The sequence below is a fragment of the Eleginops maclovinus genome, chromosome 8, assembly GCF_036324505.1.
Source record: "Eleginops maclovinus isolate JMC-PN-2008 ecotype Puerto Natales chromosome 8, JC_Emac_rtc_rv5, whole genome shotgun sequence".
Lineage (NCBI taxonomy): Eukaryota > Metazoa > Chordata > Actinopteri > Perciformes > Eleginopidae > Eleginops > Eleginops maclovinus.
The window spans coordinates 5,088,515-5,107,243 of record NC_086356.1 but is presented as its reverse complement, the minus strand read 5'-3'; the positions used below and the strand labels follow the sequence as shown (position 1 = coordinate 5,107,243).

At 42.0% G+C, this 18,729-nt stretch overlaps 1 protein-coding gene across 1 annotated transcript; it reads left to right on the top strand.

The window, feature by feature from the left end:
* The first annotated feature begins 1,024 nt into the window (after window positions 1–1,024).
* On the top strand, window positions 1,025–18,725 carry gsna (gelsolin a). The gene is made up of 16 exons (XM_063890317.1): window positions 1,025–1,174; window positions 8,406–8,609; window positions 9,850–10,004; window positions 10,493–10,654; window positions 10,839–10,988; window positions 11,066–11,155; window positions 11,243–11,375; window positions 12,174–12,478; window positions 12,580–12,713; window positions 12,833–12,923; window positions 14,998–15,168; window positions 15,876–16,050; window positions 17,047–17,168; window positions 17,285–17,362; window positions 17,462–17,522; window positions 17,950–18,725. The coding sequence occupies exons 2-16, from the start codon at window positions 8,414–8,416 to the stop codon at window positions 18,117–18,119; spliced, it is 2,193 nt and encodes a 730-aa protein (XP_063746387.1). The 5' UTR covers window positions 1,025–1,174; window positions 8,406–8,413; the 3' UTR covers window positions 18,120–18,725.
* The last annotated feature ends 4 nt before the right edge of the window (window positions 18,726–18,729 follow it).

Sequence of the window (18,729 nt, the reverse complement as noted above, 5' to 3'; positions counted from 1 at the left end):
AAGGGGCTCTATTATACCCATTTTCAGTCTCATATTTGTAATGTGTGCCTCTACTGGGACATGTCTCCATGCTTGAATGTTCAATAAGCTCTTTATTTCTCTCATACTGCCTGTGCTGCAGCACATCTTTTCACCCTCTGTCTGAAACCAGAGCCCAGTCTGCTCTGGCTGGTTAGCTGGCCTGCTCTATTGTCGTTTGCTGCAACTGCTTAGTCACGTGCAATGTGTTGGAGGGCTAGCCAATAGAAGCACAAAATAAGTTCATCACATAAATGAACAATGGAAAATATACAACATTAGCAGGATGAAACCATAACTTGTACCCTGCAGCAGTCACCACCTAACACTAGCACCTGCACCACCTTTACTTCATCTTAAAGATCCACTAAAACTGTTCAAGTGTTGTAGGCAGTTGTGACACGTTTGCCCCTGTCGGCCACCCTACTTAATAAATATCACAGTAAGTTATTTTTCTTAAAAACGTTTAAATCTTTGACCCTAAGTGGAAAAGTCGTGATTATTCCCATTCTGTTAGTAGTGTGTTAACCAGACTGTAGATAAGGAACAAGGTGTGCCCTGCAAGCACCTGCGGGTACAGTACACCGTTCCCTTTATACATCAGTAAGTACACCAGGTAGGGGCAGTGTTGGGCAAGATGTTATCTGTTGGAAACCGGAAGTGCAGACCCTAGTGTGACAACCCCTGCAAGAAAAGAAAGAACAGATGTTTTGCTATGTTTTATTGAGTAATGGTTTGGCATCACTCAAGCAAAAGTAAGGCGTTTGAATGTAAAGCCGATTAATAAAACGCCCAAAAAACATGGACTCTCTGTAATCCAATTTAAAGAGCAAAACCCTCACCTTTATGACACATGAAGTAAAATCATTACAGACACACTTATTATTATTGATGGTTTCGAAAGATTGCAGATAGATAAAGAGTGTGTAGATTGATAAACGTGTGCATGTATGGGCTGCCCTGCCCCTCTGCAGGCGGGCGGTGCAGCAGCCTGGCAGGGGAGTGTCATAACGGGGAGTGTCCCGGGCCAGAGGCATAAACAGCGGCTCCTCACCCCGCAGCCCTGCCGACTCGACGCCTCTCTGCTCCCGCTGCAGCTAGAAGCGCTCTCCGCGGCTCACTCAGGTCCACACCGATCACAACCCACACGTTTCAGGTACGTTAAACCCCATCTTTTTTTCCAGGACAATACAAGCCTGTTTAGCACAGATGGCAGGACGCTGATTTAATGCCTTAATTAAAAGGCAGCTTTATTAGACCGTTACTCTCCACGTAGGCTGGAACAAAGATTTGATAGGCTGGGAAGAAAGGGAGTAAATACCTCTAAAAAAGGGTTTACTTTAGCATGTTTGTCAAGCTCACCTAAAGTAGTGTAAACCCTGCTTCTGTTGTAAAACGTGCAATGCAGTAGGCTAGCTTCCTTATATGGACAGTGGTGGAAACCCTAGATGATGATTACAAATCTTGAGTGGTTTTACTTTAACTGCACATTCTTCCTTAAAGTGACGTCATCTTGCCATGATGTGAAACCCCAAGCAACATAAACATGTTATTTTTTTAACGTCACTTGTTTGAGCATCTGAGTACCAAAACCTGTGAGATTTTCCTCAGTTTACTCTTCTCTATTTAAGGACAGCTGTGGTTGCCATAGAAACCCACAACCAAATAGAGGAACTCAGGAAGTTAGTCACAGCATCCTGCATGTGGTTATTATTGAGGTTTGTCAGACAGTGTACTGTGTATGAGATACAGACAGAGTTTTGTCAGCCATTCAGAAAGCGCTGTGTCAGATCGACACTCAGCGGCACAGAGATTAGGAGATACCGGAACAAAAGCCTCTAATAACAACTGTTTGCATTGGAGGACAGCTGGATGGTGTGGATGTTTGTACACGCACATATTCTTCATGTTTAAGTCAAGGTCTCCAAATGCCTTTTCTAGGCCCTAGGCTACATAAAAACAAACAACACTGTTTGCGATATCACCAAAACTTTTCCAAGAAGACCTTCCTAGAAATTGAGTTGCCTTTCCTCACATCGAAGCATCATTCGCTTTAAGTATTTGAACTGTAAACAGAAGTTATATTTACATCTCTTGACAAGCATCCTCTTTTGGTTTTTCAGTCATGTTTACTGCCCTCTCTGAGTAGCAATAGTGGAGCTAGCGTGACAAACAAACCCTTCCCTAGGAAGACGGTGGAAGTTTTAACTTACACGCCCAGTAAACATGTATTGGGTGATTTGGAGGTCAGAAAATGTCCAGTTTAAACATGGGGTTACCTATATCAAACCATACCACATGTACCATTGTTCAAGCACTGCATTTTACTGTGAGGTTAATCATCCTTACGTTGTGTTGGAATACATAGCGCTTGAATCACTTGAATCGCTTGGCTTGGATTTTTCGAACAATGGAGGCAGCCGTTCCCTTCAGTACCCACATAGTTTCAGGTGACCTAACCTAACCTAACCTAACCGTATCTTAAGCATTGGGTGGCAGACCAGAAAATGCTCGTATGAATGTACTGTCTATGAAACAGTTGGGTGGGGCATTCAAAAAAAAGACCTCAAATACTTCCTTCTAAAAGCCTTAGAGTGACATGAAGTGGGATTTTCTAGAAAAGCAATGTAAACTCATACAAAAATTACCCCGTCATCCTCACAGTGTGTATATGATTTGCAGAGACTCAGCAGCCCTCTGAGCTCTTTTCTCTTTCTGTCTGGGTCGATTCTCAGTGTCCAAGTCTGAATGAAGCTTAGCAACCTGATGCCAGATCGTGAGCATGAATCCAAGAGGAAGCTATGACAGACACCGTGGCAGAAAAAAATGCAAATTTTCAGTCAAAACAGCCAAATAAATTATAAACAGTACACACTGCTTATTATATCAGATAATATAATATCCATACATGAAGTTCATATCTTTTCTAAGGGAGATTATTTTCCCTTTATCATCAATGAAAGTGTTTTCAAAGCCCGGGACTGAAAGATACCCAAATCCAGATTTGTGAGCGCCTTTAACGCCCTCTAATTGAGAGAGCTACTTTCCAAATCTCTTTTAAACAATATTGGAAGAGAACAAGTTAGCAACAGAGACCACAACTTGTTCAGAGACAAAGTATTTCAGCAGAAAAGAGGGGGGTTTCCCATTGACCTTTGATTTAAAACACACATGGTATCTTCTAGCTGCTTTGCAATCAAGGCCATTTGACATGCTATGATTAATTGTGCAATAGAACTGGTTTGAGATAGACTGTTCCCTCTCATATCCGTTAATAACCATCCATAAACAAGCTTAGTTATTTACTGATAGTCATAAACAGCCATTTTGATTGTCTTTGTCTTACACTGTGCAAACAGATGAGAGGGAAGCAGATTGCTATCTGCTCTGAGCTGCAGGACAGCTGCTCGGCCCTCCAGAGTGGCATGAGTGGAGAAAATGAGTCATCGTCGAATCCTTACTGAAAGAGGATTTTATTTTTTTCAGCCAGAAACTTAGATTACAAACTATTATGATCTTGTTTTTGAAGTTGGACACCAGCAGACAAATCACATGAGATGAAATAATAAATCATCTGACTCTGCTGCACAGAGGATCGAGTTCTGAGGCCTCCGGGGGAAGGCAGACACAAAAGAGAGGCTGGTGAATATGGGGGAGGGGGCCACATAGCTGAGGTTGGAATGACAGACTCACTCTATGATTATTTGGAGGCGAGGGAGGGGGGCAAAGAGCCTGCAGCGAGGGTGCAAAAACTCGACAAATCCCTCCGGCTCTGCAGCGTGTGCCTGCAGACACCATATGTTTTTCCCAGCACGCCTGAAGAGAAGCACTAACCAACAGTCACGTGACCTGTTCTATTTAGGCTAGAGCTGTGTGTGTGTTAGTCAAACAAGCTTCCCCTCACTGAGTCACTGACGGAATTAGCAAAAACATTCATGGTTTATATAGTTTAAGTCAGCTTCTAATTCTCTAAACTTCTCCCGTATTCTTGCAAGATTGATTTAGTTCTATACTGTTTGTCACAGCTGTTATCACATTTTGAAATACTCGGTTTGATTTTTTCAAAGTGTGAGGTGAATCAGCTGCTGTGTATCCCCTCTGACGTGGCACACCATTTCTGAGTGTGGGAGAATACAGCTCTGATGTGCGATGACAGGTAAAGCATTTCTCTCTGTTAAAGGGGAAGATCACAGTCAAAAGAAGTCACATTTATTTCACACCATAGAAACAAAACAAAACCCTTGAGCAAGGCACCGGACACCTCCAATCCCCCCCTCCCCATTGCTCCCCGGGCGCTGCACGATAGCTGCCCACTGCTCCTAGTACTAGGATGGGTTAAATGCAGAGGACTAATTTCACTGTGTGTGCTCTGCTGTGTGCATGTATGTGACTAATAAAGAGGGTTTCATCCTCCGATTCTATCTTCTATCTTCTATTCTAAAACGCCTTCGGAATAAGAGGGTATCATTCAACAGGTAAAATGAACAGAGGTATCTGTTGGAGGAAGAGACATGAATGGGTACATTTGTCATAAAATGTAAACCAGTAGCCTTTAAGATGCCCTATGTTGCCTTCAGGGACTTGGTTTCCAATTAAGCTTCATGTCTGTATTAATGACGATCCCCACGCTCGGCTCACATGTTGCACACAAGCTGTTTTCATTTCTCTGGGTATGTCACTTTGAGTTAATGAACGGCTGTAAATCATCTTAAGCAGAAGTAACTTATTTATTACCATTGTTTTGGAAACATAAATCATACAAATGTTATTGTACTCTTCTGTTGTGTTCCCTGCTGTTTTCAGGAAGTAGCAGTTTGGCACTTTTATTTTTTATGCTAAGCTAGGCTAATTACTTCCTCGCTGTAGCTCTTTGGTAACAAACAAACATGAGCGATATAAATCTTCTCCTTGGACTTTCTGGGGATACAATTATTTTCCAACAAAGTTGAGCTGTTCCTCTAACTTAATAAGGATAACTTCTAGCAGACATTTGTGTCGAGATAACATGAATCAGTTCCACAAAATTACAGACGATTTATCGCTCTATCAAATTGATCCCCCTACGATGAAGTGCTTTGTTATCGCTTTGTGCTTTTCACCGTTGAACCTACAGGGCCTTTTGGTCTATTACTGCACTGCGCTGCACTGTTCTAATATGTCGCGATATGCCGATATTATTCAGGTTGTAGGAGCATTATTGGACAGAAATACAGGGCATTCGTAATGTCCATATCAATTGGGGTTATCACTACAGTTTGGGAAACGTGGTCTCTTGTCTGTTATGGTCATCTCCTAACAAGTATGCAACAGTTTGCAAGGCTGGGGTTGAGTTTCCGAAAGTAATTCCCACATTTTTGGTGGAAAAGGAGAAACATGTCTACTGTACTTTTTAAACCCTATGAAAGATTTGGATACCAACAGATTTTTGTATACACTCAAATATTGCGACACAGACCTTTTGGATTAAGTGGTTGGAGGACTGAAGAAGGAGTCTATGTTTGTGCATTTCAAGTCCACCACAGAACTTCAAAACTGTTTTGATTGACTATTGGTGGAATCTTCATTTTCATAAGCCATTAACCAATATCTTAATAGATTGTTGTTTATCTGCAATCAGTCGTAAGAAATTAGGGATCCCACATTGCTAACCCTCCCCCAGAGGCTTTGTTAAACCGTCCTGAGTGAGGATTGCTGTCTGACTTTTGTAGCATTATAGCTTCTCCAGGCTGGAAATTCCACCAGACTTCTTTAGAGCCACTGTAGGAAAATTTGACATTCCACATCCTCTGTCAATAAGGATCCCAGTGGAACCTCCCAGAAGACTCACAACACAGGCGCTGCAGTGTCATGGAAATTCGGACAGCTCCTGACCTGGTATGACTCCAGGATTCCTCGCCATTTTGGCTGCTTTTTGGGTCGTTTTGACAGCACAATCGCAATTTTCTAAAGGAGTTAGTAAGCTGTTTCATTTTCAGACACCTGAAAATATGCCATCCTTTCCTTACAATGTCAAATATCTAGCTAATAAGCCACATGTGCTGACACCAGGACAAATACCCCTTAAGTTAACGGTGAAAATGCTTCTTATCCAATTCTATCCACTTAACTTTTCCATGCTGAAACATTCCAACAAAGCTGCTCAGAGCCTCTGGCCGTTACATAAAAGGAGAGCAGAAACGGGGGAAATAAGAACCCCAAAATTGTTGGTCTTGTTACTTGAATTTGGAGCAACTTCCCACTTCCAGGGTCAGGATCAGATTCCAGCCGTGTTTGTGGGCAGACGGCCGCCTAGAAGAATGGGAAATTCTTGCTAGTCGTGGCAGCTGATCCCAAGCAGCGTTCCTGTGGGAAACTACATTCTGTGTTCATGTTGAACTTCATGACCTCCAGTTTTATTTTATATGTTTTGGTTTATACCTGAACCTGAACAGGGAGACAACACTGAGGGCTTGAATGTCGTTTAGGCACGTAATTGGATTAAATAAGCAAGAAAAAGAAGAAACGGCCATAAAAGCTCAAAGGAGTGCTTTTTAGAGAGGACAGGGTCTAAATTGAGAACCGCGCTTCACTTCAGAAAGGTGTTTGCGCTCTCTCTGCAAGTTAAAGGCACTTGGTAAGTTAGAATTCATTGTTAAAGAATTCAGTTATGTATCGTTAAAGAGTAATTATTAGACTATTATACTCTCTTTCAGGTTTTATATTTGTATTTTTTTTTACGTCTAGATAGATAGATAGATAGATAGATAGATAGATAGATAGATAGATAGATAGATAGATAGATAGATAGATAGATAGATAGATAGATAGAATCGGAGGATGAAACCCTCTTTATTAGCCACATACATGCACACAGCAGAGCACACACAGTGAAATTGGTCCTCTGCATTTAACCCATCCTAGTACTAGGAGCAGTGGCTCAGCTATTGTGCAGCGCCTGGGGAGCAATGGGGAGGGGGGATTGGAGGTGTCCGGTGCCTTGCTCAAGGGCACCACAGCAGGGCCTAGGAGGTGAACTGGGACCTCTCCAAGTAGCAGTCCACTTTCCATATTTCAAGTCTACTGAGGACTTGAACCGGAGACCCTACGATTCCCAGTCCAAGCCCCTACTGACTGAGCCACTGCTGGACTACTGTGACATGTCTCCATGCTTTAAAAAGCTCTTTATTTTTCTCATACTGCCTGTGCTGCAGCACCTCTTTTCACCCTCTGTCTGAAACCAGAGCCCAGTCTGCTCTAATCGGTTAGCTGTCTGGCTCTTCTGTGATTAGTCAACCGCTTAGGGATGTCCCGCCCCTTAGCCTATCAGGTACAATGTGTTGGAGCACTAGCCAGTAGAAGTGCATGTGTTACATAGTGACTTTGGGATTCTAGCTTTTGCACACTATTGACATGCACAAAAATTATTTTAAAAAATATAAACGCATCACACAATTTAAGAGTGCAGCATCACAAGCCTAAACCTTTAAATGATCACTTCTTTGAAATATGAAACATGTCCAACCCATTCATTAACTGTGGTTCTGTTTCCAGACGCCCACAACAAAGATTTTAACAGGATGCTCAACTCCCAATTTAAAAATCTCAAACATCCACACATGCATACTGAGGGGCCAGCTGCTGTAATCCAATGCAGCGCACACACACACACACACACACACACACACACACACACACACACACACACACACACACACACACACACACACACACACACACACACACACACACACACACACACACACACACACACACACACACACACACACACACACCTACTTGAAACACTGCAGGTCCTTTATGCTTTCAGATATGGCTGAAGTGTATGGTATGTGTGTGCATGAATGTTTAGGAGGTGTTCTGACTGTGAGACAACTGTCGGACTGCTGAAGTTTCTATTAGGGCTGTGCTGGATATACGTTGAGACCACAGAGACAAGGGGTACATTTAAGAAAAAACTAAATCAAGATTACTCTGATAGCAGATTCACTTTTCTTATCTCCGACCCCATGTGACCAATTTTGGGATCGAAGAGCAGAGATGTGGAGTTACACACATATTTATACACACAGGGTTTATATTGCCAGTTATGGCTTTGCCTGAGTCATCATTTCCTCTTCCTGCTCACAGGGGGAACCACCCTGAGCACAGGGTATCAGTGACTCACCCTGCTGTACCATTAATATCTAACTATAACCCTAAACTTTATCTGTGTGTCCATGGCAACACCTCAGCCTTAAAGGAAGTGGCTTTCCAAATCAAACGTCTCATACATAGGGTTTTTCTAATCTATTTTAAAAGGTTATTTTATACGGCTCTTATCTTTGGAGTATTTGAATGCTGCATTAAGGGGAGTATAGAAGCTGAATCTGAGCTGTGTGATTTCCCAGCAGGCAGCATGGCAGTGCAGCACCCAGAGTTCGATCGGGCCGGGAAGAAGCCAGGCCTCCAGGTCTGGAGGGTGGAGAACTTCGACCTGGTGCCCGTCCCCGAGAACCTGTACGGGGGATTCTACACCGGAGACGCCTACCTCATCCTGAACACCATCAAGCAACGCTCCGGGAACCTGCAGTACGACCTGCACTTCTGGCTGGGTGAGTACAGGAAGACGGATACTATGATCAGAGAGAAGAGAATATCCACCTTAACATATGTTCATTTTTTAACCAGGAGGGGACATTTGAGTCCTTTCTCTACTGGGACAAAAATATAGAGGTGCTTTTGGTTATGTCTCTCAAAATGTCCTAATGACCCTTAATTAAAATGAATTAAAAATAAATTGCAATAGAACAGAGTGGGAGGATGCAAAAGTGATCTTTAAAGCAGAATATTCATTTTGCAGCATTTTTCTTTTTTGTGTTTTGTTCAATGACTCTACTGGTATAAAAATGTAGGAACAATTTTGGTGTTTTTTCGCTGAATTAAATAAACGTAGCAAGGAAACATAGCAGTATCTCAGGATGATGGGTAAGTATTTATCTTATTGTTTTCTCTCGTCCCCTTAGGTTCTCCGTAGAAAATGTTTTCTACCGTTTATGCCACAGATATCATACTTTGAAAAGAAAATCGCATAGATTATTTAAGCAAGAAGAAAAAGCCTTTCCCTTTTTCCATTTTGGTATCTTGACAGTTTGCATGCCTTCTTTAAATAACAGATGCCACTGTACGTTCACAGCAACACATTTGTTTACCGCTGCTGTTGTGTTTTGTGTTTCTGCTGCGTCTCATCCTGTTTGATTTGATCAGAATCTGAAACTGTGACTGGCCTATTTTCCTGGAACAGATGTGCGCTCTGATTGTACTTGAAAGGCTTACATGGCAAACGCTTTGCCAACGATCAGAAACCTAATGTAGTGCGCATGATGTTTTCATTTCAGTACAAGGGATTTCCTTCTAGACCATTCAGCTCAAACACACAAATAATCAGAGGTTGAAGAAGCACTCACATTTATTACTCCTAAAGTAGCATTACTAAATTGTAAAAATGCTCTGTTACAAATAAAAGCGTCATCTATTTATACATATAGATTCGAGTGGTCATCACAGCTGGCACTTTGTACTCGAATAGCAGAAGCTGAGTCATGCCTTTATATTGATTTCATGTCTTTTTAGTCAGTTGGATTGATGAATGTTAGGCTTTTACCAAGAAACAGGACGTGATGTAACCCATCCATATGCTGCTGAACACAAACACGTTTGTTGCATGTATAAATGTGTCCGACTCCCTCAGAGAGGAACTCATCCAACACAAACTGAGACTCTGGGTAGAGTTACGGTTTGACTGCTGAGATGAAATGGTTAATATGGAGAACATCTGTGGTTCCTCTGGTGCAGGTGACTTCTGCACCCAGGATGAGAGAGGCTCGGCAGCCATCTTTACGGTCCAAATGGACGACTTCCTGGGGGGGTCGCCCATCCAGTACCGAGAGGTGCAGGGACACGAGTCCAAAACCTTTCTTGGCTACTTCAAGTCTGGACTCAAATACATGGTAAACGTCATGTTTACAGCTCCAAATACCGATCTAATATCCTGACAAAATGCATGTATTGCGTGTTTTTTTGCTTTTGTTTTAAACCCAGGAACGTGTATAGGTAATGATATATGTAAAGTGGGATTTCTGCCGGTTTAATTAGAATTTTAAGGTTATATTTAATCATATTCTCACATCATTTTATCTTTCGTAAAATACAAAAACAGGATCCAGTCTGCTTTTTCTTTTTTTGTTAATGTTGGATGAACTTCTTTTGATTGTAATAATTTAATAAATTCTTAAATTTAAATAAAATTGTTATTATTCTATAAACTAAAACATTGCTACTTAACTTTTATAGATGGTTTACACATTTATAAATACATATATCTCGATATATTTATTCAGTTTATTCATTTGCAATTCCTGTATAATTAATATTACTTATGATTCTATTTTTTAAAAGGCAGGGATTTTGTTTTGAAAATGCATCTCTTACCTTTCAGAAAGGGGGCGTGGCGTCCGGGTTCAAGCACGTGGTCACCAACGAGGTGGTCATGCAGCGGGTGCTCCAGGTCAAAGGCCGCCGTGTCGTCCGGGCAACTGAGGTGGCTGTCAGCTGGGACAGCTTCAACCAGGGAGACTGCTTCATCCTGGACCTGGGGGCTGTGAGTCACTCAGAGCACATCATTATTAAATATAATTACTGTAATACCAGTGGGAGTTTATCTCAGTAGACATACAGTGCATCGGCAACATGTTGTTCTCAGCAAATAGAAGGAAAGCATTATGGGAGAAACCTAAGTGTTATTCTAGTTCCAGTTTATTGAATCTGCTCTTCGTCTTCTGCAGGAGATCTACCAGTGGTGCGGCTCCCAGAGCAACCGCTTCGAGAAGCTGAAGGCCACTCAGGTCGCCAAGGGTATCCGTGACAACGAGCGCAGTGGGAGGGCCCGGGTTTACGTCTGTGATGAGGGAGTGGAGAGGGAGAAGATGTTGGAGGTGAGCAGAGCGAATTACGAGAAGAAATAAAGTCTTAAAATCCAACGTCTGAGTTAAACTACCGCTGATGTCCTCAGGTGCTGGGGCCTAAACCAGACCTGCCTCCTGGAGCCTCTGATGACATCAAGGCTGATGCTTCAAACAGGAAGAGGGCCAAACTCTACAAGGTGGGCACAAGTCCTGGGTACTTTCAGTGGGAACTTAAAAGCCAACCTCTTTAAACAACCTCTTTTGTTCTCCGCCTCTCCCTGCAGGTGTCCAATGCCACTGGAGGAATGACCATTGCGCTGGTTGCAGCAGAGAACCCGTTCGCTCAGAGCGCCCTGGACTCCGGTGACTGCTTCATTCTGGACCACGGCTCTGACGGCAAGATCTTCGTCTGGAAAGGTGAGTGCAGGAGGCTGCAGTGAGATCCCTTTATGTTCATTTAGCAGAGCTTTGTCATTCATCCTGAGCCCAGGTTCAACTGAATGACTTCCTAAACCAGATATTAAATCATTTTTTGGTTTGTGCTTTGAGCAATCTTTATTGTATAGTACCTTTTAAACATATTAAGAGTTTTGGTCCCCGAGGACATCATATTTTCTATGACATATGGACCAATTCCAAACATGTCTTTACACAAGCTAAACTCTTTCCACTAAGATAACTTAAGAAGAATAAAAGGAATCATTTGATATTCAGTGAAACACTCATATTAGCTTTCCTGCTAAGAGTTAGATGAGAAGCTTGGTACCACTTTCCTGCCTGTAAGCTTACTACTGTATTAAGCTGTATTGGAGACTGTAAGCTTAGCCTAACTTAGCGCACGGTTGAGGGGGAAATAGCTATAGGTCCAAGTTAAAATATATTTTTCTTACAGATTAAACAAATCAGAGATACGTACGATAACATAAGTGAGCTTCCAAGATGCTTGTAGGCAAATCTTTTCACTTTTCGACAGAGCCAAGCTAGCTTATCATCCTGATTTAGTTCTTCATGCTAAGCTGAGCTAAGCTAACCGTCTTTTTGTGACATGTTTTCTTCACATTGAAGCAATGACATTGAAAATAGGTTAGTGTTGCAGTTATACGAGTCACTACCACAGTTAGATCATCATGCAAATCAGAAAGTATTCTTGTTGATAGAGAGTATGTTGTCTAAGTTTAATATATTAATCACTGCCATCTTTTCTGTTTCTCACAGGCAAAGACGCCAACATGGACGAGAGAAAGGAGGCCATGAAAGCAGCGGACGAGTTCATCAAGAAGATGGGTTACCCCAAACACACTCAGGTGCAGATCCTGCCAGAGATGGGCGAGACGCCGCTCTTCAAGCAGTTCTTCAAGAACTGGAGGGACAGAGACCAGACAGAGGGTCTGGGAGTAGCCTACATCGCCAACAGCATCGCCAAGATCGAGAAGGTGGACTTCGACGCAGCCAGCCTGCACGACTCCCCCGCCATGGCTGCCCAGCACGGCATGGTGGATAACGGCGACGGAGAGAAGAAGGTGAGGGGGCCGAGGCTGCTCATTTGTAATACCTTTACTTCTGTAATGGCTGTTGGCATTTTGGGGGGCTTTTGAAACCCTAAATGTGTTTTTCTGGACAGATCTGGCGTGTTGAGGGGTCTGATAAGGCGGAAGTGGACCCGGCCACACATGGACAGTTCTACGGAGGAGACAGCTACATCATCCAGTATAACTACAGCTTCGGAGGACGTCAGGGACACATCATCTACATGTGGTGAGAATAAGAGACACGGTAGTTTACTTAAAGCTGAATAAGGCTAGATTTTACAGTAGATTTAACCCTGAATGAAGCCCATACTGTATTCAGTGTAATGATGATGAATTGTCTCTCAGGCAGGGAGCGGACTCCAGTACGGATGAAATCGGTGCCTCTGCAATCCTCGGGGCCCAGCTGGACGAGGAGCTTGGTGGTGGTCCTGTGCAGGTAAAACATATAGTTCCTTTAGTGGCTTTATGTTTCCATGAGGGCCATTGTACCTAAACAATGAATTCCCAGATTAAAGTTCATATGTCTCTGAAGTGCTATGGCTTACTGAGCTCAGTCCCCTCATCTCTCACCTTTACATTGTCTGTAAACTGTTTCTCCTCTCCGCCGCTGCTTCGCTCCTCCTTGGTTTCCCACCTTTTCTGTGTCTTCAGGTTGTTGGTGCTCCTATAACCACTCAGGTATTTTCCCTTCCCTGTTCCTCTCATCCTCCCACAATGACTCATCACTTAGTCCAGAGCCAGTGACATTGCAAGCTTCTTCACCTTACAGAACAATACAAAAAATAAGAATTTTGAGGGGTCTTTGTCTCCATTTTTAGGGCTCCTTTAAGACCTGATTTCTTTTTTAGTTAAATTACATGAACAGTAAATCTCGTCTGAACACAAACAGGAAATTCCACTGTGGAAGTTAATGGGAGTTTCCCTCCTCTGCTGTCGTCGAATGTCAGCCCCAAACTCTGATGTCATGAGATAACTTGAAAATAAGTGCTAATATAATATAGTATAGTATGGAAGTAGCTGTGGACATCAGTCTGTAAGCTTTGAGTGAGTCCTGGCTCTGTCCTCACGCGAGTCTTCATTCATTCATTTCTATGTTCCCTCTCCTTTACTTTGCATGCACAACTTCCTGTTCCTGTGTGTGTGTGCTGTGCAATGACCCTCTGTGTGTGTGTTCTGGACTTTGTTTGTCTAGTTTAGATATTTGAAGCTGCACTTTAGTTGAACGTTTGCTCGTATTCTTAAACAGAATAATTATTGATCATATAAGATCAAGTGTGTGATTTCATGCAGGGTGGAAACTTCTGCACACGTCACGTTTGTCAAACTAGAGAACAGCTGTCTTGCACACGTCTTGACACTTTTGTATGAACCGTTTTTTACATTTTTTGACTATTAGTGCACCTAGTCTGGGTATTGTCAGCATGTTTTTGTGCTAACACTGATACAGTACATGAGTTTGAGATCCCATGTGTACTATGATGAATATTGACATGCCGAACATGAGACCACAAAGATTAAAAGAAGCAAAAGAAATGTCCCTGATTATAAAAAGAGCTTATCATCAGTACGTTAATTTAGTCTGATTCAGTTCAATTTAATTTATTTGTACATTTAATTGAATTTTTTTTATTGGTATGACATTGAGGATCAAACATGTCCCGTTAGACGAGTCACATTTTAAAATAAAGACGCCAGAAATTAGCAGGTTATATAATACAGAAATGGGTGTGTGTGTGTGTGTGTGTGTGTATACTAGGTCCCACACAACTTCGTATTATTGCCCAGAAATAGGATGTTGTATCCATACTGACAGCACAAGTCAAGTATTGCATCAAATTGCAGAAGTAAACATTAAAAGGTGATAGAATATATCTGTTCCTCTGGTCAGATGGTCTCTAGTTCTGGGTCAAAAGGGGCAGTGAGGCTTTTAGGAGGTCTGTGATTGGTCACCTAGCGCAGCATATTTAAATATGTTATGAACCAAAACCAGGAATCTGTTAATCATTACACAAATATACTATGTTACTGCTGTTGAGAGTTTTGAGATGACAAAAATATCCTTCCTTAGAGAACGCTCAAAGGGTTGTGACTTCTGAGCATTTGCATTTTGTGTATGACAATATGTAAACCCAATAATGATTATTTAGCTTTTCTCTCAGGGTTAGCATAATTAGCTGTAATGACAGGTTTATCAAGAGATGACAGCCATACTTTATATAAGAACAGCTGCAGAGCCAAAGGGACTCAAGATAAACAGAAATTAGACCTAACCTGCGTCATCTGTGTGTTCTCAAGCCATAAACGCTCCACACCTTGTGGCTCAGACTCATGCTGCTCTCTTGTGTCTGTAGCCGGGATTGCAGCAGACATATTTCACCTATTGCTGAAGCCTTTCTCATAAGGGAAGATCTATCACCTCCAGAGATATCCTATTGTCCCAATGCATGAGGTGTTTCAGGGTAAAATCATTCCTATCATTCCTGAGTTTTATCTTGATGTTTTTGTGCCAGGTGAGAGTGGTGCAAGGGAAAGAGCCGGCCCACCTGATGAGTCTGTTCGGAGGACAGCCCATGGTGGTGTACAAGGGAGGAACGTCCAGAGACGGAGGTCAGTCGGCTCCCGCAGACACTCGCCTCTTCCAGGTGCGCTCCAACTCTACAGGACACACCAGAGCTGTGGAGGTAAGAGAGAGCTGACGTCATGGATATTCTTTCATTTTCTCACTGAAAACAAAAAAGACCAAAACCATCTTAAATCTTGCGTTCAAACACTATTTCAACTCTGATGTATATGTTTCCTCTGTGCCCTACAAAACACATCAATCATTATAATGAACAAACACACTGTAGTCTATTTCCACTCAATCCCTTATGCCCTGTCCAGCTGCAGAAAGTATTTACTGAAGCACCAAATGCGTTTATCCACAACCGAAAATAGTCCCAAACAAATGTGTTTGCTTCAAATGACAGTGATCAGCTCTTTTTAGGAAGTTAAGGATTTTTTTAAAATATAAAATTGAATTCTGTACCAGGACTACAAGATACTGCAATAGACATATAGATAGTTTAAGTTTCATTGTGGTTTTTGGCAAATATTACTTTTTTCACACTGTCCATTAATACTTCCTCCATGAATTCGATGCACCCTAGAATTTATACTGGAACATTATAATATGTATTGCATTCAAATACTTTTATTTTGTTTGGGTCCATTTTGCAAACTGTAGAAGAATTTATTGAAGCTTTACCGTACAAAACAGTGAGGTATGATTGCTGCCTAATACACACCAGCATCGCTCACCATTGCTCTACAGACTTTTTACTACACCTTCAACCCTGACAGAGCTAAAGAAGCTTATGCTAACTTACAAATCTCCGTTTCCGTGCAGCTTGACGCGTCGTCATCCAACCTGAACTCCAACGATGTCTTCGTTCTGGTGACCCCCGGAGGCTGCTTCATGTGGTTGGGTGTGGGTGCCAGTGACACGGAGAAGCAGGGAGCCCAGCAGCTGTGTGACATCCTGGGAGTGTCGGCCTCAGACCTGTCCGAGGGAGGAGAGACTGGTGAGGGAACGTGATGAACAGAATAAATGCTGTTCAGTCAAACTGTAACCCAGCAGCGGTTAACCAGCTACAAACTGTGTAACTGTTAAAATAACACTCTAATGTGAAGCTAAATAGATTTATTTTCCTATCTGTGGTAAAGAAAGAGCTTGTGATCATCAATATTAAAACAAAGCAGACCTGATTGCATCAGCCCTTCAGATGTTCTCAGTGATCTTGCGTTTTGCTCTCAAAGCTCAAGAAGAAACTGAATTCTCTGCTCTCAATTTCAAATAGAAAACCTCAGGCTAAAACAAAACAGAGTCAATATTTAATAAACAGTCTGCTTTTTAAAGACCAGCCTCAATCGATGGCTGCAGGAGACAAAAAACTGAAATTCCTTCAACACTTCTTCTCTCTGAGCTTTAGTTTATAACAGTGATTATTCTAATTGCACCCAGTATAAAGAAGCTCATTCAACATGTGTATTAAAAAAAACAACTCTTTTTACATTTTCACATCAACAATGGATCAAATCACTAGTTATTCTCCCCCCATGTGGCACAAATATATAATAATTCAGCTCTAATGAAAGTGTTTGATATTTTTGGATGTGAAGATGTATACTGCCGTCATGAAGGCCTAAATTAAAGGTTGACATTAGCGTGTAAGCTAATGCTCAAAAAATACACTGTGTTCTTTTTACACTTTATAGTGTTAAGTAAAGAGATACCACTGGTTTATGTGTGAGGTTTAGAGGTGCTGGTAGACATTTTCCCAACCCTTTCCCTTAGCAGGGGTAGCTTTTCCATCCTGGTTTACTGTCTTTATGCAAAGCTAAGCTAACCAACCTCTGAGCTGTAGCTTCATATTTAACTGACAGATGTAAATAAAGATGGTTCCGAAAACGTGAATACATAATAACTTGAAGCCCTTTAAGTGTTTATATGCTTACTTTACATCCTGTTTAAATATATAAAACTATAATAACCTGAAGTGTGTCCATCTTCTTCACAGATGAGTTCTGGGAGGCTCTGGGAGGAAAGACAGATTATCGCACCTCTACCAGACTCAAGGACAAGATGGACGCTCACCCGCCCAGACTCTTCGCCTGCTCCAACAAGACAGGAAACTTCATTGTAAGTGAATCAACTGTGAATGTCCTTAAGTCATAAACAATGCCTTTCCAGAATTAATGTCCCAGTTACTCTGGAAATCCACACAAAAAATGATCATAAATCTTTCTCTTCCTCAGATTGAGGAGGTACCCGGGGAGATGACCCAGGACGACCTCGCCACCGATGATGTCATGATCCTGGACTCCTGGGAGCAGGTAAAGAAACCAGAGCTTTGACAGTCTAACACATACACATTAAAAGCAGTCCTCACAATATAAGGCACCAATGAGTTTAAAACATTCCTTTATTTTTAGGTGTTTGTCTGGATCGGAAATGAGGCCCAAGAGGAGGAGAAGACTGAAGCCATGAAGTCTGGTAAGGACATCTGGGAAATCAGCTCATCCTAATGTTATTAAGATAGATTTAGTTCTGTGAAGATGAACAACGTTAGACTTGTAGAGGAAAAGGTAAAAGCCGCTAAATCTTGCCTCCATGTATCCATATTTCAAAAGAATTCTTTGGCATCCTAAACTGACTTTGTTTTACCATAGGAACAATAGCAATACAATACCTTTTAAGGCGAATTAAATCCTATTTCACCTTGTTAAATATAATAGTGTCAAACAGCATATGTGCATTACATAATCAAACTTATTTCAAAGTGACTTACCTGATACTGAACTTCACTGATGAGGTTGTTGGTCCTAAAATTCGGTAAAATCAGATTTCGATTCCCCTTTTGTTGTTACGCATATTCAAATTCCTGTTAGCGCTTATTCAAGATTTTCCTCCTTTTTTGTAGCGGCCCGTTACATTGAGACGGATCCGGCCAACAGAGACCCCCGTACACCCATCGTCAAGATCAAGCAGGGCTTCGAGCCGCCCACCTTCACCGGCTGGTTCCTGGGCTGGGACCACGAGTACTGGACCAGCGACCCCCTGGAGCGCGCCATGGCTGAGCTGGCCCTTTGAGGCGTCCCCTTCGTCCCAATCAGCCCTGACCTTCGACCCCGCTGCTTCCCCGCAAGCACTGAGCAATCAGAAGACTGTTAGCTGCCAAAACGCCCAGATGTTGTTGTTTTTTTTTTACCTTTTATCGTGTTTGAGGGACACAGGTCCAGTGTTTTCACTTTGTCTCAACAAATAGCAATAGAGCTTTAACACAGGCTTCCTTTAGGATTTGCACTAAAAAGATTTTTAATGAAACTAATTTTTCTTTTCTATACGAGGACTTTCCACCTGGTCACTAGTGAAATGTAATGCAAACAAAGTCACCGCAGAAAGCAATACAGCTGACGCCTTAATACTCTCTTCCTGTAGTTACAGTAAACCTGCTGTATTACTAAAGGTACTTTTCCACTTTAAAGTTGCCTTTATAGATATTTAGTTTAGATGCTTCTTGTATTTATTGTTTTTAAACGTCACAGATGTTACCCAGGAAAGCTTGTGTGATGCTGCAACTCTAAAAAGGGAAACCAACGCTTTGCTGCTTTTCAAAACCAGTCACGTCCTCTGTGAATCTTTCTAAGGTTTCCCTAAGCCTTGTCATCATTTCAATAAAACCAGATGAAACGTGAAGTCT